At 34.5% G+C, this 26,158-nt stretch overlaps 1 protein-coding gene across 2 annotated transcripts in view; it reads left to right on the top strand.

Annotated features, from left to right (window-relative positions):
* The window catches only part of LOC131950367 (kinesin-like protein KIF27), a 66,346-nt gene that overhangs the window by 23,304 nt on the left and 16,884 nt on the right, over positions 1–26,158 (top strand). The window contains exons 13-29 of one of the 2 annotated variants that reach the window (XM_059312468.1): positions 9,342–9,451; positions 9,558–9,693; positions 10,158–10,241; positions 11,073–11,159; positions 11,442–11,561; positions 11,685–11,792; positions 12,057–12,250; positions 12,378–12,499; positions 13,625–13,817; positions 14,153–14,249; positions 14,745–14,848; positions 15,321–15,428; positions 16,909–17,008; positions 19,768–19,916; positions 20,063–20,159; positions 24,996–25,100; positions 25,289–25,503. In XM_059312468.1, the coding sequence (XP_059168451.1) occupies positions 9,342–9,451; positions 9,558–9,693; positions 10,158–10,241; positions 11,073–11,159; positions 11,442–11,561; positions 11,685–11,792; positions 12,057–12,250; positions 12,378–12,499; positions 13,625–13,817; positions 14,153–14,249; positions 14,745–14,848; positions 15,321–15,428; positions 16,909–17,008; positions 19,768–19,916; positions 20,063–20,159; positions 24,996–25,100; positions 25,289–25,503 (2,129 nt within the window). The remainder of the gene's footprint in view (positions 1–9,341; positions 9,452–9,557; positions 9,694–10,157; positions 10,242–11,072; positions 11,160–11,441; positions 11,562–11,684; positions 11,793–12,056; positions 12,251–12,377; positions 12,500–13,624; positions 13,818–14,152; positions 14,250–14,744; positions 14,849–15,320; positions 15,429–16,908; positions 17,009–19,767; positions 19,917–20,062; positions 20,160–24,995; positions 25,101–25,288; positions 25,504–26,158) is intronic. The other variant, XM_059312469.1, reaches the window with a different exon arrangement.

The raw sequence follows: 26,158 nt of genomic DNA, 5'->3' as shown, positions 1-26,158 counted from the left end.
GCTGATGCACCTGTGCAGTTAGACCGTTGAATTAAGCAGTAATCCTGACTCCTTGTACAGGACACCCAATTAACTGACCCCAAGTGCTAAGATTACAGGGTCCGTAGCGGACCTTGAATCCTTGAAAAACCCTTGAATTCCAAAAAACATCTCAAGGCCTTGAAAAACCCTTGAATTTCCACAAAAATGAGCAAAACCCCTTGAATTTTATAGGTAAACCTTGAAAACCTTGCGTAAATCGAATTTAAAAAAAAATTCAATTCTGAAGGATCTAAACTTTTTCTGCCTTTATTTTTTTTTTTTGCCGTGGGTCTGCGTTAACTTCGGAGTCTATTTCCAACCCTCTCCTTCGCTAAGCCTCGCGGTATGACCTCAACCTGACCAGTTTTGCATAGGCTCTGCCTAACCTAGATTCTAGATCGTGACGTAGATAGCCGAGGGATAAATTTAGCATCGTTTTTCGGGTATCTCCGTTTACTAGATTCTAGATCTAGATTCAGTGTTTTCTGTTAGGGCCTACCTACTTGTACGGTTTTGTCCGTAATTTTTCGATTTTGACACCCCTGTTGCGGAATTAGGCCGCAAATGTTACGCAAAAGCCCACAGTAAACATCAAAATCGATTTAGTGTCGACCTTTTTTTTTTCTTGTGTTAAATTTCCGTGTTATCCGGTTCTATGGTTTCAAACATCTTCAATCATAACAATCGACGCCCCCCGCCCCCCAAATCCCTTCCCGGCAAATATCTCGGCAGTCGTTGGCTCTATTTATATTGTGAACTTTATTGACCCCGCGAGTGGTCTGTTGTCTCCTGATCGGTGATGTCCGTAAAGAAAAAAATTGGAATGTGGCCTAAATCATTAAAATTCTGGTCGCGCATGGAAATTATCTCGATTATAATTAAACCTACATCTAGAACTAATATTTTTTTCTTCAAGAAAATAAGCCTTAGGTTTAAATAAAAAAAGAATAGCCTGAACTATGCGAGCGTAGGTTTCTATTTATTTAAATTAAAATTTTCTCGGTGTGGGTTAAACACAAAAGGGCGAAACGTAGCTGCGGAATTACGGGAAAATAGCGAGACATAATTTATCGAATTATTGTGTTCTGTTATTTTAGATGTGCGAGAAGACACGTTTTTACGAACCTAGATCAATCACGGTTCTTTGTGTACCCCACGATAGCAGATGTTTCGGTCACTGCGACCTTAGAAGGTCTTCTAGGTCTATCTCAACTTACAGTGACCTCGCAGTATATTAATAATCAGGGGCGTAGCGAGGGGGGGGGGGCGGGGGGTGCGGACCGCACCGGGTGACACCATTTAGGGGGGTGACACCAAGGCAAAAAATAGCAAAATATATAGAGAAAAACTCGAGGGGGGGGGGGTGCAAATCGAAAGTTTGAGGGGGGGGGTGCAAATCGAAAATTTGAAAGTTTGTCCCTGGGAAGGGTCTCTATGCCTCTGGGGGGGGTGACACCATTAAGTGCCGCACCGGGTGACACCCGACCTCGCTACGCCACTGTTAATAATTAATATAGTCGTGGATCTTGATCTAGATTTTTAACTATTAACCAACAAGATTTCCTAATGCCAATAGGCCTATTTATCACGTTCGTTAAAAAAACCAATAGCAAATGACGTAATCGTCAATCACACGTGGGCTATGGACCAAATACACATTGACTGTATCAGATGGGTGAGGCTGTAGACAGAACTTTTTGATGTCATTCTTGACGTGGCTGTCTGGTTATTTATGACGATAGAGGTTGGGGTAAAATTCGCATTAATTACGTGACGTCATCAATGGACTACCGCTAGGCTGTGTAATTAAAAAAAAGCTAAATCCTAACATTACCAGCTCATTAGCATCGCCGATTGTCTTCTTAAAAAAGGGAAAGATTTTGCGCCGACGTAAAAAATTTTTTGTATTTATCAAAAGAAAAGAAAAATAATTTGAAGGACTATGACTGTGCTGTTTTCACTCAACTTTACGGACACTTTTTACCGCCTCTCACTTCAAGGTCGCGCTGACCGTAAGACCTACGACACGAGACCACGCGCGAGCACAGTAGTGTCTCACGGTCAAGGCAGTTCTACAAACGCTGTTTATCTAATTTTAACGTGGTTCAGAGGCGTAGCTAGGGGGGGGCGGGGGGGGGGGCGGCCGCCCCGGGCGCCGACCCTTTGGGGGCGCCAAAAGGGGTGGGAAAAAATTTTTAAAGCTGATTTTATGCTGCAGTTTTGAATTATAAACTGTCTAAGTTAAGAAATGTAATGGCTACACGCCTTTACAAACTGATTTAACTGTTTTCTACCTTGATTTCTTAATGTAAAACATATACTCTTAAGAAACAGTGACCGGCAAAACCGCTTTGAAGCTTTACCTAGATGGGGGGGGGGGCGCTTTTTCGAGACTTAAAACGGAAGAATTTACACTAGATTGTTGAGTCGATAAACGTTACCACTATTAAAAGAAACCAATTGTATTGAAACGTATTGTACGATTGTTGAACTGTAAAATACGTTAGTGACTTTTATCAAGATGGTGCAGGGGGGGCGCTTTTAGGCTAAATAAAATAGCAAAATTACACAGGATTCTGAGAAAACAACCTTTAGCTCTCAGAAAGAAACGAATTGTACTGTGCATTGTATAATTGTGTAACATTTTTTAAAAAAAGTTTGTTACGTTAAAAACCGCTCTACAAACTTTGTCCAAGATGGTTGTGATGAGTGTGTGGGTGGGGGTGGGGGCGCTTTTTTCGCTAAAAAAATCGCAAGTATTTGTACTGGATTGGTGAGCAGATAACTCTCTTAACACTTAGTAAAGAAACCAAGTGTATTAACGCGTAATGTACAATTTCAATAGCCAGTTTTGTTTAAAAAAAAAGACGCGACTAGTTCTTTGTAAGATTCTTACGATTCTCTCAACTTCAACGTGAGAGATCAGATACTTTTGATTGATTGCATTACATCTTACCTGGATCACTGAACTATATTAAAGAGAACTAAATATCACGGATTCTTGAATCCCTAACCACCACTTTTTTCCATGCTCTTATTTCATTCTCCACTGTCTGTAATCTAGCTCCAAGCCATACAGTAAAAGAGACCACATTTAGTTATAGATCCTGATTGAATTTTTTTGACAATGCATTTGAGTTCTACATTTTCTTAGAGTATTAAAACGCGTTTTATTGCTGCTGATTATAATCAGAACGTCATGGGCTATCATTAAATTGATTGTTACTGCTTCTTCAATCAATACAATTAGTTCTGCATTTGTTGTTGACGTTGTGCGAGCAGTGTTTCTTCCAGACTTTTTTCTTCGGGGGGGGGGGGGGGGCACTTGAAATTTTCGGGGGGGGGGGGGGGCGGTAGACTTTCTTCGGGAGGGGGGGGGGGGCGGACACTGTTAAACGTATATATTTTCTATATATAAATTTCATTTCGTTCGGGGGGGGCGGTAAAAAATTTTTCGGAGGCTTCGCCCCCCCCCCCCCCCCGAAGAGATGCCTGGAAGAAACTATGTGTGCGAGAAGGCAGGGCTAATCTGCGAAATCCAAGACTACGAGCTGTTAACATCCGTTGGATTCCAGTTTGTTTTCCCTAGCTTGTTTTGTCATACCATCAACCAATCAACGAAATACCCATGTCGTATTCCAATGTGAACTATAAATATTTCTGATAACTTCTTCTTGTATGTCACTTGTGTGTCCTTACTCTAACAAACTTCGAATCCAACTATGTACCATATCACAACAGAGATCGTTCCAAAACTAGAACATTAAAGGCTGGTCTAAACATATTAGCGTTAGCTACAAACTACCCTCTAACACAGATCAGGCTTATTTTTTTTACTGACATTACTAATCTTTCGCAAAAAAAAGTTAAACGCATCTTAATGGGAATTAAATTGTCGTAAAGTTTTAAGGAATGAAAATCATACAATGTAATTATTAAACCTTGTCCGGACTGTAGCGTACACGCTTACTCACACGCTTACACACACAAATACACTCTTACCCACACACAAGCTTATATATAAACACACTATCACACACACAATTATACACACACACACATGTATATATATATATATATATATATATATATATATATATATATATATATATATATATATATATATATATATATATATATATATATATATAAGCGGGGGGGGGGGGCGCCAAATTGAAAGTTCGCCCCGGGCGCCGGGAAGGGTCGCTACGCCTCTGACGTGGTTATCTTTAATATTGGGCTTACTGCTAGATTAAAGCGGAAACAAAAACTATATCTGCATCGTTTTAGGTCATTGAACAAAATAGGTCTGCTATAATTTAGTTACACCATCTAGCAGGGTCTAGATCTAATTGATTTTTACTGTGGTAAAACGTCCTTGAAATGTTTAAGAAGCCTCGAATTACCGTGTTTGAGAAAATAGCCGCTGTCACTGCCCCCTCCCATCCACTTGTAAAAAAAAAATCCGCTTTTCGCTTTGTAGGGCGGCTACATCTCTGACATGAGTATTACTAGCGTAGTTACTAGTGAAATTGTTTTTAAAAAAAACAACTTAATTCTGTTATTCCGCGATATGAACTAACTTAAAACTTCCACGATATTTCTTTACGTCATCATGTATATCATAGGTGGGGACATTGGGGTCGTCCATAAATGACGTCACACTCGTAGGGGGAGGGGGGATCCGTAATCGTGTGACGGTGTGTGATGAGGGGATTGGGGGGGGGGGGGGGTCAGATGGTGTGACATCACACTTTTGCATTATTAAAAAGCAATGTTAGAAAACGAATTTTAGCATTTTAGAAAACTGTTTTAATAAATTGTTAAAGGAATTGATTAAAATACTCTATTTTGACAGAGTTCAGACAAGATTTTGGGAAAAAAATCCTATTTTAAGAAAAATTGAACTGCAATCAAGGGGGGGGGGGGGTGTAGGAGGGGTTATAGGCTGAGGTGTGACGTCATTTTAGAGGGCGGGGCCTGGCTTTTTTTGATGTGTGACGGAGGGGGGGGGGGAGAGGTAATAATCTTTTAAAAAGCGTGAGGTCATTTATGACATTAAGCAGGATAATTTCTACAAGCATAGCTAGGTTTTTTTTTTGTTTCTATATGTGTGCAGAGTCCTTTTTAAAGGAATATGTGTGCAGAGTCCTTTTTAAAGGACTATCAGACAGACGAACCAATGCTTCCTTTTATGTATAATGACCTGATTCTGATTATCACTTGACATTGACAAGTCATTCAATTAAAGTTGGGTTTGTTGCTGACTCTCTAATAACGTCTCTAGAAAAAGTAAAAAAAGCAAGTGAGCTTCAAATTCTCAATTTCAAATCTGATTGTAAGACAACTTTGATAGGATTTTCATCAAATTTTTTGCTGAAATCTCCATTACTTTAGTCATTAATGAGAGACTTAGCCTAATGCAAATGTTTAAAAATAGAGCCAGTTCACCAAAAAAATGAAGGGAATTCTTCACATCCTAGTCAACAAATGGAAACTGAAATCAGCTGAGTGTGACCAAGTTCTGTTTCAATTTTCAACATTCATAGATACATGTACTCTAAATGGTTGTCTATCTAAATCTAACTGAGAACATGATAGGCTGGACATTTTTTTCATTGAACAGCTTGGTAGCAAAATTTCTTATGTGAACATTTGGAAAATTGTTAGAGATCTATTGCTTTTGTCACATGGTCAAGCCAGTGTTGAAAGAGGTTTTTCTGAAAATAGAAGTTGGAGGAGTGTCATTTGACACCAAAGATACTGATTGCAAAAGGGATTATGCTGGACTCTCAGACAATCTCCTGACTTAGATAATTTTGTAATAACACCAAAATTATTTCAAAAATTGTGTGTGCAAAAAACATACATCACCCTCATTGTAATGCCCGTTAGTGGTAGTTTATACCTTGAAATTCCCCCCAAAATCACCTTGAAAACCTTGAAAAAGCCTTGAATTTACTTTTGGGATTTGGCTATGGACCCTGTAAGAAAGCCGCTGGGAAACTCTGGTTGGCAAACAGAACAGCATTACTGTCAAGGGGCCGCTTTCCGAACGAAAGTTAAAAAATATTAAAGGCAGAAAACTTTGCAGGAGTCAGAGTTTCTTTCTGGCTTCTCTTCGAGGGGAGAGGCACTGCTTCTCATGTGTGGGGTTGTGGTTGGAAATTTCATGGTCAGTAGAGGTTTGTCTGAATTATTCTAAACGACTTCCCAATGTTTCTTGGCGATTGGATCATTTTGGTATTAATGCATAAAGGACAGGGAGACAGACAAACAAAAGTCTTTAAGTAGCAGCATATTGATTAGAGATAAATAAGATCAACAAACAAATTGTGATTAAGGTTAAAACTAGAAAAACATTGACACATTTTCGATGTAGCTTGTTGTGAAAACACTATCCACAGCTTTTATTTAAAAAATTGGCCAATTGTAATTATGAATGGATGGAATTTCGGTGAGGACAGAGAGTTGAGAGGGGAGGCGGTGCATGTTTGTGGCGGTGGGGTAGAGAGTTTTTGGTGATGCACATAAATTTGCGGGTGCCAGATGCCAATTTCACAAAAGAGTCAATGTTCAAGTTAATTTATAGGCTAATTCTCTCAACGGCTTGCCAGACAATGCAACAATGCCTATAGTGTTATTAATATTGATGGGCCTTGTACAAACCCCCCCCCCCCACCCCCCAGTAAGAAAGGTTTGGGGGCCTTTTTGGATTTTTTAATTACTTCTACAGTAGAAAAGAAACTAGATATCCGTTTCTTTTTTAAATTATTTTTATAATACAAATATTAAAATTCCAATGTAAAAGTTATAAAAATTTAAATAGGGAAAAGGGCCCCTATTTGCCTTGGGCCCCTATGCCTTGCTTATGTGTGCTTCACTGTAGCTCTGCCATTGTTTCTAACCAAAAGCATATATCATATCAGTTTAATAGTTATATTTAGCATTTGCTGACAAAGCTGCTAATCCTAATAGGGAGAAGACATCGGGACATTTTTGCCATTGATACTATCCAATTGTTTTGAACAGGCTCTAAACTATGGGTTAAATTTGGAAACATTTTCAGTATTGGTGGTTTAAACTTTATTCTAAATACATTTATGCAATTCCTCAGCTGCTCATCTAAGACCTTGTTTCATAACATCTGTTCCTGTTTTTACTGGTTACAACATGTCATTTATAAAAGACGAACCGACCCGTGGCGTATCATACGCCGCTATTTAGTTGTTTTGTTTTCTACTTTTCAGTAATTTATAATTTGTGAATTCGACAGTACCAATGCTGCCACTGAAAATATTTGCTTTAAAACACTATCAGTAGCTCGTTAAGGATACCCCCTCCCCTTTCCACCAAACCCTACCCCACCCCCTCCAGTGAAAGCAGCCTCATCTTAGTTACCTCTCCTAAGTTTAAAATAGTTTCAACTAAATTATCTGCCCCTAATAGCCGCCACTAAACCCGGCTCTACGATTGTAAACATTTAGCGCGAGCCACAGCTCACCAGACCATGTAGGGGTGGGGGTGGTAGGGAGCGCGCTTACAGCTTGGTGTTTTCTATCGTCTCCAAGAAGAGAATTATATATATAGATAAAAGTTCTATCATTATTTAACCCTTCTTTTTCGGTCTGTGTTTTAAAAATCCAATATTTCTGTCTACACACCTTATCCCTGATTTACATGGTGTATCTAATTAAGCGGGAGTGATTTCCCCTAAACACCGGCACCAGGTTATTTAGCGCCTCGGAAATTATGAATAATAGTGTTCCTTCTTATTTGACAAGTTGGTCAAAGACTATGAATCAAGGAAACTTGATATGTTTAATGGTTTTCCATGTTTTTTTGTTGTTTTTTGTTCATTTTGCATGTAAACTATTAGTTTGGAATTAACTCCTTTTTATAGCTTAGTCATTCGTCAGGATGCTAAATTTTAATAATTCTTAAAGAGAAGAATTTTTAGTTTTAATTCGCTTGGTAAAAAACTATTTTAATTAGTTTATCGGCACCCCGATTCGACTATTTAAAGGAGAGAATAAGTCATGGAAGTGGTTACTGTAGAACAATCACTGCTGCAATCGATTAGTTTTATTGTTTTTACAAAACACTATTCTATCAAGGTGCAAAAAAAAAAAAAATAGAATTTTTAATAAATAAAAATCTTGTGTCTTGTTCCGCCAACCCATTTTTGTCGAAGTTTGTTCCCCTTTTTCAACAAAATAAATTAATAAAGAAAACTAATGATCAAATTGAAAAAAAAAGAGAAAGGAAAAGCAATTATCTCCCTTGGGCACACGTTTCCATTTCCTAGTTTACTTAAAATATTTTCAAGTTTAAAGTTATTAAAGTATAATCTAACACCAAATCTACTGATAGACAATGTGGACAAGCTAGCTTCTGATTGTTCTTTTTGACAGCTGCTATTGAAGTGTAAATTTAATTTATGCCTTAAATAACCTTTAGAGATAAAAATACAAAAAATTATTACTAAAACGCTAATTTCCACATCTAGATATTAAAGCTAGATTCTAGATCTATATCTATATCTTGTAACTACTAACTTAAAAAGAAGTAACCAGATCTACTCTAGATCTAGGACTTTTATTAGGTAGGTCTTAACAGTACATACAAAGCCCTCAGAATTTGTTGTTCAAACGTCCTAAAACTTTGTAAGGCAAGAATAATCAAATCAATAATGTTATAGCTATGGTTTTTATTAAAAGGGTGGGGGGGGGGGGGGGGGGGGGGGGGGGTTGGGGTCTCAGGTTACTGGTTAACTTTTTTTTAATGCAAATAAACTCCCTTCAAAATAGTAAAATTCAAAATTGGTGCAAATTTTATTACACTTTTGTCTAAAAGATGGGTCTAGCTGCTGGGATGACTGGCATACTTAGCAGGAGTTTAATATTTAAGCGTAGTAGTTTTATATTCATAGTCACCACACAGAATTCAAGTTAAGCCAATGGCATTGGCTAAGTCAGCTTAGAGAGTCCTCCATATTATTGACATAAACCAAAAGCAGGATTTTGTACATTTTGTCTTTTGAGTAGCCATAAACAAATACCTCCACACTGTAGTAATACATACAAATAATACAATTAAGTTTTATAATGACGTTTACTAATACTTCACACAATTTTAAAAATGGGCTGCTAGCACAGATATATATATTTCTGTATTATTGTACTGTTTGTCATATTGATATCTTCTTTATTTGGTTAACAATTTCTCTTTCTTTTCTTTAACTTTGCAGAAATTTTTATTTCAATTTACATATACTTTTTAATTTTACATATGATTGAAGAGAATGTACATTTTATTAGGCTTTAAGGGAAGAGTTAGCACGGCAAAGAACTACAGTGAGCATATTCCCAGATATGGAGAACCTACCTAATCCAAATTATACAAAAGAATTGGAGGAGAAAATTGTCAAGTAAATTTATCATATATTAACACAAAGATGTATTTATCAAAGTAAAACAAAATACTTATGATAAAGGGTTAGCATTTGGTTAAAACTGTACATCTATTTGTTATAGATTACAGACTGAGTGTGCCCATTATAGAATGATAGCAGAGGAAGCTTATAAACATATTCTGGAGATACAAGAAAAGGATATTGTTTCAAAAAGTCAAAACTTGCGCCTTAAAGATTGGATGGAACTGTTAGAGGAGGTAAAACAATGACTGTAATCTGTAAAGATACAAGAAACAAAAGCCTCACGATCTTATAATGATATTTTATATTCCTTAAATGAAACAGAAGTGATTTGTGCATATCAATTTTGTAAAATTACTTATATATATATATATATATATATATATTTATATCTATATTTATGTATATATATGTATATATATATGCATGTATATATATGCATGTATATATATGTATATATATGTATATATATGTGTGTATATATATATATATATATATATATATATATATATACATATATATATATATATACATTGGCCAATGTATGAAAAATGCTCTCAGTGCTAAGCTCTTCGGGCTTTGGCCAAGAGAGCCGGCTAATGCGTGTTGGCCGCACTTCGGGCTTTGACCGTAACATATATATATATGTATATATATATATATATATATATATATATATATATATATATACACACAACAGATAAAAAACAAAGTACCATTAAGGCTGAGCCAGGAGCAAATGCAAAATGAAACTATTAAAAATCTTCAACAAGAACTCAAGAAGGTTTGTTTCTAGCACTTTTCCAATTTGTTTTTGTTGTTTCTTGTTTTGAAAGTACCATCAATTATCTACTAACTTCTTATTACTTATAACTGAGATCCATCTATACTGGCAGTGCTGAGATTCCAGAGTGTTATCAACAGAAAATAAGTTAGATCTACTAAACATCCAGTGTTATCCATTGTATAATGGTCTGTATACTCACACCCTACCCTGGCCCATCTGCACTAGCCACTCTGCATCTGACCCACCTGCAAAACCCCTGCCCTCTTAAAACACCCAATAGTTTTTCTACAGCAAAAAGGTTGTTTTTTTTGTTGTGAAAATTGACTTATTCATTGAATAATACCTCATCTCCCCCAATACTACCCTCTCTAAACAGGTGTTTTTGTCATGTACACTCACCCACATAATTCATTAAACATTATTTATTATAAGCTGTACTGTAGGAAACACTTTATAGAGAACTGCTTTGCATCTGTAGTGTTCTCCTATCCATATGCTATCCATAATCTTAAAAGCATATTACAAGAAAAATTATTGAAAGAATACATTATTATGTAAAAAAAAACACTTAAATTATATATAAAAATGTATGTGATAAGTAATAAAGTTGAATTTCTTTAGTTTATGTTTCACAGTTTTGCATAGAATTCCCCAAAATTTAAACTACTTGCTTGATCATTAATAAAGGCTTATTAAATTGTTTTGTTATTGAAACAAATGAGTGAACAAAAAATTGAAGGAGAAATAATACAGGTGGATTAGTAAATAGAGGTTTTGGATTTACACATGATTTTATGAGCTTGTTTATAATGACATGTTTGTTTTCAGTGTCGTTCACATCTGGAGAGTGATGAAACAATATTTGCTGACAAAACTAGGGAAGTCAATCAGTTGAATGAAACCATTCAAGATTTGGTAATTTCATTTGTGTTGAAGAAAAAATGTTACATAAACGTTGTCAATTTTAATTTATGATTTCAAAATTAACTATTCCTTTATATTTTTGTTTCTTAATTTGTTACATTAAATTTCTACAGTTAAAAATTTTATTTTATTTTTTTAGTCTTTTAAATATATTTTGGGTTTTACATATCAGAGAACTGATGAAATAGCAAACACATATTTTAATTTGGGTTAAAAAACCTTTGACATAATATGTCTGTTAAGTATGATTTTGGTCGTATAATGCTAATATAGGAGACTTCTAGAGGTTTAATTGAAAGTCAGTTGGAAGAGCTGATACAGACATGTAACAAGCAAGCTGAACAGCTGATTGCTCAGCAGATCAGAATAGATGAGTTAGAGTCAGCTATCAAGGTTGGAACTTTCAGTCACTGTGTCATTTTATTGTACTCATTTAGTTTAAAGTTTAGTTTTTGTTTTTATTTTACAAAAAAATATTCAAAACTACTGATTAAGATGTGTCTTTCCATTTTCTAGAACTCTGTAGACCATTCTAGCTGTACTGATGAAACAGCTTCACTTCCTACTTACACTGGTCGAAGACCTAAATCAGTACCAGCTAAAATGTACACCAGCAAGGAGGAGGTAATTATCTGTAGTGATAAATAAACTTGATTAAAATTTGATTTCCTTGATATTGTTTATGGTAAAAATATTGTTATTGGCTGTTTTTTTAATGGCATATGTTATTTTAAAATTATTATAGTTTATTATGGTAAACTTTACAGGTTTAAATTTCGCAGATATAAAATATCACTAAACGCTGATGTCTCCATACTGGATATTAAAATTTTGTCCATATTATGAATAGATGCTAACATATTTTGTATTGCTTTATGAATTTGAAAGGCAAATATGCTTCGACCTCCAAGCCGTCTTATTAAAACAAGCCCAGCACTTTTTACTTTAAATCGTGTAATGCAAAGCTTCAGAGCTCGAAGCCAGTTGTTGATAAGTCGATTGGAAGATTCTGATGAAGTTCTACATCAGACATTTAGTGATGAGGAAGATGAGCAACATGAAGAAAATAATGAAAACTTAAAGTTTGTTTTACTTTTTTACTTTTTGAGAAATATTTTTTTTAATTTGTAAAATATAAAAGAATGTAGTCTTACTAGTTTATGTTATAGCAGTTATTTAAATTTCATCATTTTTATCACCCAATTTCAGAAAAGGTACTCAAATTCAAAGAAGAGACACCTTTAGTATAAACAGAATAAATCAAAACTGTACAAGCAATCGAAGACACAGCAAAGGAAATTTACCAGAAATTGCTGTGTCAAGCAGCCATGGTAAACTTATGTAAAAACAAAAGCTAATGTGTTAGTTCTTTGCTGTTGTTTGAAATGTGAACCAGGGTTTATCTGTCTGCATTCAAAGTTATATTATAATCTGTAGTGTCTAAACAGTTCTCTAACAATTGATAATATGTGTACTATATGTAATTTCTTAATATTAATAATGAAACTTGTTTTTTCCAATGAAGAAAACTAAATTTTGGAAATTATATACATGTATATATTTAGACACACGCACACTCATATATATATATATATATATATATATATATATATATATATATATATATAATCAAATCAATAATGGTTTTTATTAAAAGGGTGGGGGGGGGGGGGTAGGGTCTCAGGTTACTGGTTAACTTTTTTTTTTAATGCAAATAAACTCCCTTCAAAATAGTAAAATTCAAAATTGGTGCAAATTTTATTACACTTTTGTCTAAAAGATGGGTCTAGCTGCTGGGATGACTGGCATACTTAGCAGGAGTTTAATATTTAAGCGTAGTAGTTTTATATTCATAGTCACCACACAGAATTCAAGTTAAGCCAATGGCATTGGCTAAGTCAGCTTAGAGAGTCCTCCATATTATTGACATAAACCAAAAGCAGGATTTTGTACATTTTGTCTTTTGAGTAGCCATAAACAAATACCTCCACACTGTAGAAATACATACAAATAATACAATTAAGTTTTATAATGACGTTTACTAATACTTCACACAATTTTAAAAATGGGCTGCTAGCACAGATATATATATTTCTGTATTATTGTACTGTTTGTCATATATATATATATATATATATATATATATATATGCTGCAGTTCGTTACACTAAAAAAATGAATCGCATTGTTTAACTGAAATTCTTTTAACACAAAAAATATTACAGTCCCCTAAATATTTTATAAAATGATTTTTACTGTACACATGCTCATACTAAAACTTATACATATAAGAAAACTATATATACATTGCAAACACAATACTGCAAGTAAAGCTCAAGTTCAAAGTAGTTTCTTGAGCCAGATTCTTTTATTTATAGCTTAAATTCAGTTAGCATAGTTAATTTTTTATAGTATAGAGAGGATGCTGCTAATTGTCACTTGTGTTAAAATTTGTAGGAAACAACATTAGAGCCAGCACTCATCTTGTTGAGGACATTTCTGAGTTAGCTCGACTCAGCGTTGAGAATGGGCGGTTAATTAATATGGATGTCCAGTCTAGTGCTGAGATTCATAGAAAGCTTATTAAACAATCTCAGCTTAAAGCACTTGAAGCGCACCAAAAGATTCGTGATCTGTCAATTAACATCAGGTAGTTTCACTCACTCTTTTCAAATTTTATGTCATCTGTTTTTATTAAAATGCTAATTGTTCTTAACCTGCTGTACCATAAAACATACTGTTTGCTACTGCTAGGATATCATTTAGATAAAAAATATTTTGGTGGCATACTAATTGCCCATAATTAATTGGCCTGACCTTAAAAAAATTAATATATTTTGTATTATTTTAAAATGTTTTAGTCTTCTTATTTTTGAAAATCACTTTTAATAAATTTAATATCGCCTACTTCATTAATATTTGTCTGATTTAAAAAGACAATTTTAGGCTATTTTATCTTTGTAAATATGTATGTTGAAATTTTAGAATGAAGGAACAGCTGATCCGAGAACTTGTCAAGTCAGAGAAAGATGCAGAGTTAATGAACAAACAGTATGCTGAGAAAATAAAAGGATTAGAAAAGGTGGTAAAAATCTAAGTGATATTTAACATATATATGTCATGTCTTAGGGGTCATCCATAAATGAGGTCACACTCGTAGGGGGGAGCGGGGTCCGTAATTTTGTGATGATGTGTGATGAGGGGGAGGGGGTTCAGATGTTGCGACGTCACACTTTTGAATTATAAAAAATCAATGTTAGAAAACGAATTTTAGACGTTATTTCGCGTTTTAGATAACTGTTTTAATAAATTGTAATAGTTTAGACAACATTTTGGAAAAATATCGATGTTTAAAAAAAATTCAACTGCAATTTTGAGGGGGGTTGTAGGTTGAAGTGTGATGTCATTTTAAGGGGGGGGGGGAGTCTGGCTTTTTGTGACGTGTGACGGAGGGGAGGGGGGGTAAAAATCGGCAAAAAAAGCGTGACGTCATTTACTGATGACCCCTTATTACATGACAAAAGCAATGAATGCAATTAAAATAATGTTTTAAATGCATTGTTTTCTTTTACAATAGGAAAAAGAAACTGCAAAAAAAGAGCTTTTTGAAGTGCAAAAAGCTCTCCAGTCTTTAGAAACTAAAGACAAATCAGAAATTTCAAATATTCAAAAATTAGAAATGTAAGTATCTAAAACAGTCAACATATATTTAGGTCAAGGATATTACCTCTCATAATTTTCCTTCAGGCACTTCCTCCTTGCTGTTACCGTTTTACAATATCAGTTTTAAGGTTATAAAAGTATTTTTAAGGTGCATACTGCATTTTTTATCCTCAGTGGTTTAGATTTTCCTGTTTATTTGTTGATTAATGGTCAGATTAGGGTCTCAGTTTACATGTTTTCAATTATTATTATTTATTCATTTAAATAGTAGTTAACCGTATAGAAAATCATGAACAAAATAAACTGATTGAAACATTTTGTAGAGGCAACCAAAACTGGGCTCTACAATTCTCTTACTTTCAAATCAATAACAATTCTATCAAGCACTGTTAATATTTTTTATTCACCTGCTTCATGTTATAACTAAATAATCATGAACTCTATGTGGTTTATCACTTTTATTTTGATTGGTTCTTAAATGTTATTACAGGGATTACAAAAAGAAGATAGAAGAAGCAAAAGCTAAAGTATCTGCTCTACAGAAAAAGCAGAAGGAAACTGAAAAAGTTGCAAACTTTGCTCATCAGCATGAAAAAAAGTAAGATATCTTTCATATGATTTGACTTATTTCTTTGAGGAAGAAAGGGATGCAGCTACAACTCTACACTGGGCTCAGTTTTGGGCAGCTCATCAGTTGAGTCCACCTAAGCTCAGCAGCTCTTGCTTTTTCTATTGTCCTTCTCCGTGATTGCTTAGGTCAGTCTACTTTCTATTTCCTTGGTTGTTCCAGTCCAACACTTGCCTCACAATGTTGACCACTTCCTTTTTCAGGACATTCCTGAGCCATCTATTTGTGAATGTCTGTAATCTGTTGGTATTTGATTTGGTAACGCTCCAGATCTCTGAGCCGTAAAAAACAATGTGTTGAGGATTCTTATTATGCTCTGGAGTGACAAGGCTGTCTAATTCCAAATCTGGTGTAGTGATGGGAATTTGTATGTCTCTCATGTCTTCTCCTTTTAACTCTTAGGGGTCGTCCATAAATGACATCACACTCATAGGGGGTCGGGGGGGGGGGGGGGGGGTCGGTAATTTTGTGACGATGTGTGATGAGGGGGAGGGTTCAGATGGTGCGATGTCACACTTTTTTCATCATACAAAATGTTAGAAAACTAATTTTAGACTTTATTTTGCGTTTTATAAAACTGTTTTAATAAATTATAATAGGAATTGATTAAAATACTCTATTTTGACAGATTTCAGACAAGAGTTTTGAAAAATATCGATGTTTTAAAAAAATTCAACTGCAATTTTGAGGGGGGTTGTAGCCTGAGGTGTGACATCATTTTTTGGGGGGGTGGCTTTTTGTGACAACGTGTGACGGAGGGGAGGGGGGAAGGTAAAAATCGTCCCTAAAAGTGTGACGTCATTTATGGATGACCCCTTAGGGCAAATCCTGGTTTGTTGCTTTGATTTTTATGACCCCTGTTTTTATTTCTATTTATTTTGAGTCCTACTTTGGATGCTTCTTTAGATAGTCAATTCAATTTGGTTTGGGCATGCTGTTGTTTGTGAGATACTAGGGATAGATCAACAGCAAAATCGAGATACCCCAGCCTTTTGGTGAAGATCCACTCTTATAGAAGTTCAATTTTTTTACTTTCTCGTATACAAGGTATAGAGAAAGTATTGTAATAGTGGAAAATAAAAATATGAGTCGGAAAAACATAGTTTTGCAATCTTGTCCGTATGTCTGTGTATGTGTGTGTGTGTGTCTGTCTGTAAACACGATAACATTTTGCTTGCAGCTTGCTTGGTGCGCAATTCTTTTTTCTACTAGATTCTATTCTATTTTAAAAAGTTTATGTAATTAAAAATCATGCCTAGATCTATATCCCGAGTTGCCATCCCCCGTAGTGTTATATAAGAATATTTGAGAAAGTTCAGGGGAGATCACTCTCGGTTTATTTAAAAATCATACATCAAGAAATATTTTTCTTGGTCTGTTTTATTCTTTAAATTTAAAGAATTAAAAAATAATTAAAATTATTTTTTTAATACTTTAACCAAAACATCAGAATCCAGGACTTGGAGCTGGCAATAGAAAGAATGAAACAACAACAGGAATCACTTCAAAAAAAGCTGAAAGAAGAAACTGATCAAAAAGCTAAGTTAGAGGCAAGTAATTGATATACTGTACAGTAAAGCTTAATGAAATTTCAGATTTTTAGTTATTCAAACCTGCTTTGCATTATTAATTTTACGTTTTAAACATAAAAGTAAAGGCTAAACAAGAAACAAAATTAAAAACAAAATGTACAACCACCATGTTAAACATATGCTTTATTGATTTATTATCTTAGTGAACAAAACCTTTTGAAATTAAATAGTTTAAAATTTGGCATGGTTGTAAATTGGACCCATCAATTTTTCAGGACAATAGGATTATAATTTTTCTTGGCAATAGGAAGGTGTGGTTCATGACTACAAAATAACTTTTAATTCAATAAAGTAGTCAACAAAGTAAAGAAAATATATTGTGATTCTTGGTTAATATCAGATTAAATCGGTAAGCAATGCCCTACTGTAAGTAGGCATTTGAAGTAAGATACCTAATGGTAAATAGGGAGATGTTCATCTGCTTCACCGCAGCATCTGAAAGGATCATAAATTATCTTACCAGCTGACTACTTTCATTGGCTTAAATCATAATGTATCCTACGGACTCAAAGTAATTTTAACTTAAAGAAGTACACAGGAGAATAAGTTGAAAATTACAACTTTTCAACTTGATTGCGTTTTAATGTATTTGAGTTAATCAAATTTGTAACAGAAAAAGAAGAACTTCTTGACCAAAGGTGAACTTTTTCAGTCACTGGCCATGAAAGGATCACTAATGGAATTGGTTTTTTTGAGAATCTACCTAGTATAATCAATATAAGGAAACTAAGATGGTATGGGCATGTCACATGAGCCAATGCCCTTTCCAAAACAATAATGCCTGGGAAGAGAAGAAGGGGGAATTAAAGACTTCTCATTGGATGTAGGACATGAAAGATTTTCCATTACAGAACTACTCAGAGCAGCAGAGGACTGAGACAGATGGCAGAAGATGATGAGAAAATCAACTGGTGCACCACTTACCACAATAGGGATTAATGGACAATTCATTGAAAACATAGTCTAACCAACATATCTTTGCCCTGTTTCAAACTCTTTATATTATGTATTTACTAAATTACTAAAATTGTACTGGTCACTAATATATGTTAGAGATCTCATGAGAGATCAAAGCTTTTATATAAAAAAAGCAAGTTTGTTTTATTTTCTTACTTACAGTGCATTTAAAGATTTAAAAGTGCACCTTCCCTTGATCCTCATCACTTCTATGAAGTATCTCTTAGTTATTTAAATTTGTTGGTTAAGAAAGATAATTTAATTTTAAAGAAGCATTCATGTATTTATTTTAATTCTCCTTAGCATTCAGTTTTACTGTTTCATATATTCTTGATATTTTTAAATACGTTTTTATTTAGTTGGTAACGTCTGTCTGTTAGTGGGACATGTCAAAACTTGTAACTTAATGTTGACCCACTTCTAATGCAACAATATCATTCAAACTTTCCAGAAACCATCATCTCAGGTGTAAATGCAAGAATATCTATTTTTTAAAATCTTGTTAGACATTAGTTCGGTCATTGAAATATAATTTAAAAATTACAAATTTCAATATCCGACTGAACTGTGATATTTTTTTTTGCTTGAGGATCGACCACAGAGTAAGACTAAGAGTGACAGATAATAGTCTATTAGAGATTGAAAGCTACCGATCAGGCTTAAAGCAAATATTTCTAGCCATAGCCTATGTAGTGTCAACTTTATTTAGAAAGATTTACTAAAAAGTGGAAAATCAGACAAATATAAAAAACCATTTATAAAAATCTTTTAAATGCTCTGAAAATAAGAAAATAAACCTAATTTGCTTTCTTTATTGGTCGCTGAAATACATAAGAGATCTCACAATGATCTCTTATTTATCTTTATTTTACTTTTTTTTTTCTTTCGTCACAAGAATTCCTTCTGGTTTGTTTTTCAAGATTTAGGTTTTACTTTGTTATCCTTAAACCCTTGATTTAATTCTAATTGTTGTTTCTACTAAAAATGTTAGTAAAAGCTCCCATTTTCATCCTGTACACTTTTTTTGACTAGAATATTGAAGCATATTGATGTGAACTATTTACTGTTATTCTGAGGGCAATATTAGGGCTTCTCCTTCTAAATTCTTGCTGTCTTTATTGCTATAGAAAATTTATCTTATTGTGTGACTAGCTGCAATGCATGAACCCTTCAAGCTAGTTTTATATTGGCCCAGCACCTTTATCTTCATCTTGTCCATTTATTTCTTTTACCTGTTGGACTTCCCATAATTTTTTGGGTCTTGATACTCCAAGGTCCATAATTGAGGAGTAAATAATGTTTTTTTTTGTTTTGATAACTTTCTCAGACTTTCAACAGCATACATCATATTTTTCTCCATGGAAGCATCATATTGGTTTTCATTCATCTTATTTTGTGAATTAGCATAGCCAACAGTTTTTATTTGGGTTGGCCTAAAAGTAAAATACCTTTTAAACCTGATCGGTCGATGTAGCAGGTTCACCTGTTTCAGTGACCTCTGCATTTGAATGGATAATATTGTCAGCAGAATGCCAAAGCTGCCTTTCCTTCCCCTAACATGAGTCAAGTATCCAACAGAGCTGGGTGGGCTCATCAACATCCTTGAGACTCGAGCCCAGACTCAGAACATGGGACTTTTGAGTTACCAGTCATTTTCTGTACCATATGACCATGCCCTCTCTCAATTTGATTTATTAATTAATTAAATTACTTGAGATTGTATTATTAAAATAACATTGTTTTTGCTTTGAAATTTCTAGAAAGAAATGCAGCGTGAAGTGCAAAGAGTTAAAGACCTTGAAATTCGAGATGAGCAAAATCAAAAAGTACTCAAAAGGAAAACAGAAGAGCTTGCATCTGCAAAAAGACGCCTCCGTTCTGCATCAGGTGTTCTGCCTCCAATCACTAGGTTTGAAAAACTATTGGCAAATTTTCATCATATTATGAAATGCCTACAAATTATATCTCAAAATTTTTTTATATCTAATTCTGCTTATAGTGTTCAAAGATTAACAAAGTAATTAAAAGTAAATATGTGGTCTAATTCTTTAACAGTGAGGAACAGGAGAAGTTGGAAGAGCAAAGAAAATGGATTGATACTGAAGTAGAAAAAGTATTAGAACAAAGGCGAAAAAATGATGAGCTTGATCAGGTCTGTGGAGTAAAGTTTCTATAAACTACTTTAAACACCTAAGCTGGCTTTTAGAGTTTTGCTAAAAACATTAGCTTGCATCCAAAACTATCATTAAACAAGTTAATAAAAAGTCTAGTGACAATTTAAGCGCAATTTCCTTATGTTATCCATAACAATTTTAAATCGAGATAAATCATAGCTCCTCCTCCTTCGCCTGTGTCTCGCGCAGTTCGCTGCTTAGCCAGCCAGGTCACATGATTTACTCTCCTTTCCTTCGCCTTCCACTGCCTTCTTTGCTATATAGTACTGTAATGTATTATGTATAATGTAATTTTAAATAATGCGGACGTGTAGGGGGTGTTTAGTTGTCGCACTTTTAAAAAAAAATTTGTGACCGAACAAAAGGATATTTTTGAAAACTTTCTTCAGCAATATTGTTCTAAATTATCGCAGCAATCGATTGGTAAATGTTTCAAGTTGCTAAGTGGTCTGGTTGCAGAGATATGGGCAAAAAACTGCATTTTTTTTTAGGTTTTTTGGCTTTTCCGGGAAATCCAGGAAGGAAACCTGGGAATTTTTTTGACCTATGTTCATCCTCGGAACTTGCTTAACATTTTTGCTTTTGGAACTAGTCCTCGATATTGCTTCGTTGAGGAGGAGATACGACTTAAAGACGACTTAAAGCTGCGGACACACATCCATACATCCATCCATCCATCCATTCCCAGAAATGACAAGTTAATAAACGCAATTCTCCAGAATGGAAATTGTGCTAAAAAAATTAAAATTATGTTCAGTTTTAAAAAGAATTGTATCCACTCATGTATCCCATCCTCCTGTCCTAAGACCTCATTAATTTTGGTTCATCTAAAAGATGAATCTAAATTTGGATTGGTATACCTACACATTTGTATTAACTAGAGGCATCTGGGTGTTGGTGTGGATAAACTTAGCCCAACAACTAGGACACAAGAAATATAACACCAGCATTATTTACATTTACCTAACTGACATTTAGAAAACAAGGTCATATGTCTAAAAATACACTATTGGTAATGCATTAATGAAATCCTCTAAAAATGTTGCGTCAGCCTTTCTACTGAGTTGGCAGCAACATGAGATTGATATTCTAGATCTAGTAAACAAAAAAAATTTATATTCCAACACAATTGTTTTTCTGCACCTTGATAGTGGTTTTGTAAAAAAAAAAACCAGAAACTGCAGCCTTGATTGTTTTAGAGTCACTAACCCAAGCTGTTGAATAAAAAAAATTACTGTAGTGTGAAAGGTAGGCAAGCATTCATCAAAGTACTTTCATGGCGTATTACTCTTTTTTTGAATAGTCTAATAGCAGGGCTCGTAACACTACTTTAAAAAGTCAAATAAGGTCTCAGAATACACCTTAATTAATAGAACAGTGTGACCCATAACCCTAATTTAACAGATAAACATAAAACTTATTTACATAGTCAAATACATGGCACATAACACTCAATTTCATAGTCCAATATGGAAGAGGGGGGAATAAAGCTTCTTAAAATAAAAAAAAGTCCATATTCCTTTAATATCTATATATATTTAATATCAGCATATTTATAACAGTTATGCCATCTATATATTCTTGGAGACAATATAAAACACCAAGCTGTATGCGCGCCTACCACGCCCACCCCCACATGGTCTGGTGAGCTGTGGTTCATGCTAAATGTTTACAATTGTAGAGCCGGGTTAATTGACAGCTATTAGGGGCAGATAATTTAGTTTGAAACGATTTTAAACATAGGGGAGGTAACTAAGAGGAGGCTGCTTTCACAGGGGGGGTAGAGGGTAGGGGTTGGGGGAAAGGAGGGGGGGTTATTGTCCTTAACGACCTACTGATAGTGTTTTGAAGCAAATATTTTCAGTGTCGAATTCACAAATTATGAATTACTGAAAAGTAGAAAATAAAACAACTAAATAGCGGCGTATGATATGCCACGGGTCGGCTCGTTAGTTAATAACATAATAATCTTCCTGCTGCTCAAAATGTAAAAACAAAGTTTAAATTTAAAATTGTATAAATGTTTAGACATATTTGTATCATGGAAATGTTATAGTTGTAACTTAAAGTAATGTGAAATAATTTCAAGTTAGATATAGATGAAATAAGCCAATTATTATACAGCATTAGCCGTCCTGGCCAGGCCTGCACTAGCCTAAAAAAAACCTATCTGTTAAGGACCATGAGTTTTGTGTTTATTAAGCAGCATATACCTGGTATGAGAAAATAACACATAACCCTAAACCTAACTCTAAATCTAGACTCAAAGGCAGACTTATAAAGTTTTTTCCTATCATTAAATCATAGAGCTTATACCAAAAAGTTAAAAGCTCTTGGTTGGAAGAAAAAAGCATTTGGAGGACACATAATTTGCTAAATCAGTATGAATTGTTGATATTTTGGCATTTGTATTAATATTGATCACTGGACATGTGTTCTGAAAATATGAATGACATGCAGCAGCTTTTATGTTACATATCAGAAAGTACAATAAGGCCAAGCACATCCTACTTATACATGTTAGATCTGGAAGATCCACACCCTAATGCGGGGGTCTCCAAATTATGGCTCGCGGGCTGGATGTGGCCCTCGAGTTCCTCTCATCTGGCCCGCGGAGATCTTTTTGTCCACGGTAAAAAAATTGTTTGTTAGAGGTGGCCAAGGAACTTTGCCCAGAAAATTCAAAGCAATTTGAAAAAGTAGCTTTGGGTGCAAAATCCATGGCCCACCATGTTGCAGACATTGGTGAAAGCATTGTGACTCAAATAGCAAAATATGTTAGCAAGTTTTGCCATTTTTCAATTGCAATGGATGAGTCGCTGGATAGCTGTTCCACCTCTCAACTGCTTGTGTTCATTAGACGTGTGCATGAAGACATGAACATAAAACAAGAGCTGGCTTCCCTACATAATATATATGGCACTGTTACCGGAGAGGATATATTCAATGAGTTAAAAAAACATTTGCTAATTATAACTTGGACTATACTAACCTCAGTTAGATGGAGAAAAGTACACGAGTGGCATAAAGAAAGGCTTGGTTGGACAAGTGAATGAGAAAAACATTCTACAACAAATGTTCCTGCACTGTATTATTCACCAGCTAACTTTGTGTGCTAAATATATAGCCATTTGCAGTGTACTGAATCCTGTGGTGAAGATGGTGAATTTAATAAGGTTAAATGGGCTTACCCATAGAGAGTTCAGAGACATGGTGAAAGATACAAACACAGAATTGCAAGATTTACCATATTACACAGCAGTAAGATGGCTAAGTTGTGAGAAAGTTCTGAGCAGAGTATTTAAGTTTAGAAAAGAAATAGGTGACTCCCTGGAAAGTTAAGGCAAGCTACAGCCATTAATGTCTGATGAAGAGTGGGTATAGAAACTGGCTTCTGCTGCAGACATAACTAGTCATTTTAATTTTCTGAACCTAAAACTACAAGAGAGGGAAATCTAGTTTCTGATCTCTACACCCACCTAAAGACCTTCATATCCAAACTTGTCATGTATTTGGAACAAGTACAGGCTAGCTACTTGACTCTGTTTTAGTAGTGCAAGGTCTTCATGGCTGAAGCAACAGCTGTTCCCCACGTCATTTCCATGTGAGATCATCAAAGACCCCCAGCTGCAGTTTTAGCAGTGGTTTTCAGAAATGGATTCAAAGACAGAAGTGAGACAGTTTCAAAACCCATTTGAAGCAAATGTGGCCAGTTGCCCAGATGAACTGCAGCTGGAGGTCATTGAATTGCAAGCAAATGACCTCCTTAGAGACTAGTTCAAAGAAGGGCGGGTGGATTTTTATAAGTTTTTGCCCAAGGAAGACTTTCCTAATATTAAAACTTTTGCATGAAACTACCTTTCAAATTTTGGAACAACATACTTGTGTGAACAAACATTTTCAAGAATGAAATATGTGAAGAACAATTTGAGAACAAACTTGGACTTAAGTGAGTTGTCTGCCCCCAACAGTGTTTCTTTCAGAATTTTTCTCGGGGGGGGGGGGGGGGCAACTTGAAACTTGTATAACATACATGTGTGAACAAACATTTTCAAGAATGAAATACGTGAAGAACAATTTGAGAACAAACTTGGACTTAAGTGAGTTGTCTGCCTCCAACAGTGTTTCTTTCAGAATTTTTCTCGGGGGGGGGGGGGGCAACTTGAAACTTGTATATATTTCTATATAAATTATATTTTGTGAGGGGGGGTGGACGTTCTTTGGGAGGGGAGTGGGGGCTTCACCACTCAAAGAGATGCATGAAAGAAACGGGCCCTCGAACTGATATTTAATAGTTAATGTGGCCCTCTGGCTGAAATGTTTGGAGACCCCTGCCCTAGTGGATAATGAATGTGAACAAGATTGACATTAAAATGCAAGCATCCATTGCTTTGACCATCCAAGCTTTATATTTATAGACAGATATTCATCTAAGAGAGAGTTTTTCCAAAAGTAAAAATATTCAGCAACATGATGGATAACTGGTCAAAACCACCAATTTTATCAGACTAAATATTGTTTAAGACTCAAACAAAGACTACTTGCAAGAGATAGCACATAATATTTAACTTAAAATTGATGTTCCTTAATTTATAACATTATAGACAAGTTAGAACAGTAAAATTGCACAATTTATTTTGTATGTATGGTTTACTTTTTAAAAACAACATATTTTTATTGTTATAGTAGATGTATATAAAATAGGCACCTCAGGTTGGGGGCTTTTATTAAAATTTGTCTTATGCACAGGGAGTAATTGACATGGGGTAATGTCTGCAGCACTTAATCGCTAAAATTGCTTATTTCCTTAACAGGAGTTAAAGAGAAGAGAATCTATAATTGCCAAAAAAGAATCTATAATTTCTGAAAAGATTGAACTGGAAATGAGAAAAATGAGAACAAGTCAAGCTTTTAACAAAGTATTTTTTGTTGTTGTAATTATTTTGTCTACTTGTTTTAACCTAAAATTATTAGAATAAAAACCTCTTTCCACTAATAAATAAATTATCTGCGACTAATATCCTTTAGAAATAAAACAAAAATAACAGGTTAAAATTTTTTTATAACCTGCATTTGTATAAGTATTTATTAAATTAACACATTTCAGAATTTGCTCACATTATCAACAAAACTGGAGACAGTAGAGAGAAAACTCGAAGAAAAGAAGAAAGAATTACCAGAAGTGACGGAGGATAGAAAGATGCAAGTAAAAGAAGAAATTTTAAAGTTACGTCAGACAAGAGACAAGTTAAACAAACAAAGGTCATTAATTGATGACAAACTGAAGGAGGGAAAAATTTTGTCTGTGGAGGAAGAAAGAAGGCCAGTTGTTTTTTTATCACGTGTAGAAGTAATATTTGAGAAAGAAAAATACATTTAAATTATTGTAGAAATAAAACATTAAAAAACTATTTACTTTTATAAGGATGGCTGTGGAATAGTTTAAATTAAGATATAATTAAAACAAGATTGTACTTAATTGTTAAAGCACTTAAGGAGAGTGTGCTAGATAATGCAAAATAATTTTACCATTTGATATGAGAGTTCCTACTGTTGCTAATCACTTGGGTGGCATGGGTAGGAACCTAAGCCTTTATTGTCAATTTTTCTTTGATTTAATGTTCCCACCCAGCAAGTGGGCAAAGGGAAATCTCAAAGCACACAAATGGCTCTAAATGATTGGGAATTTTTTACATTTGGTTTAATTATTTATTTATTTATTATTCATACATATGAGGTTCGTGCCAGATAGAAACCACCTCATAATTATTAATATAACTCTTATTCAGATTAAATGAATCACAGTTTTTGTTTTGAAAGTTTGTTTCCCTGTCAAAACATACATGGAATATCCACACTAATGGAATGTGTACACAAGGGACGTGCTACAGCTAGTGTTTTAAGTAAAATCTGGATAGAAATTAAACTATATTCCTCCTTGTTTACTCACCTACCCTTTCCCCCACCCCCTCTTATG

The sequence above is a fragment of the Physella acuta genome, unplaced genomic scaffold (assembly GCF_028476545.2).
Source record: "Physella acuta isolate Inbredline_101_S28 unplaced genomic scaffold, ASM2847654v3 ptg000757l, whole genome shotgun sequence".
NCBI classification, from domain to species: Eukaryota; Metazoa; Mollusca; class Gastropoda; family Physidae; genus Physella; species Physella acuta.
Note: the sequence above shows the minus strand (reverse complement) of the source record. Positions and strands in the feature narration are given on the sequence as shown.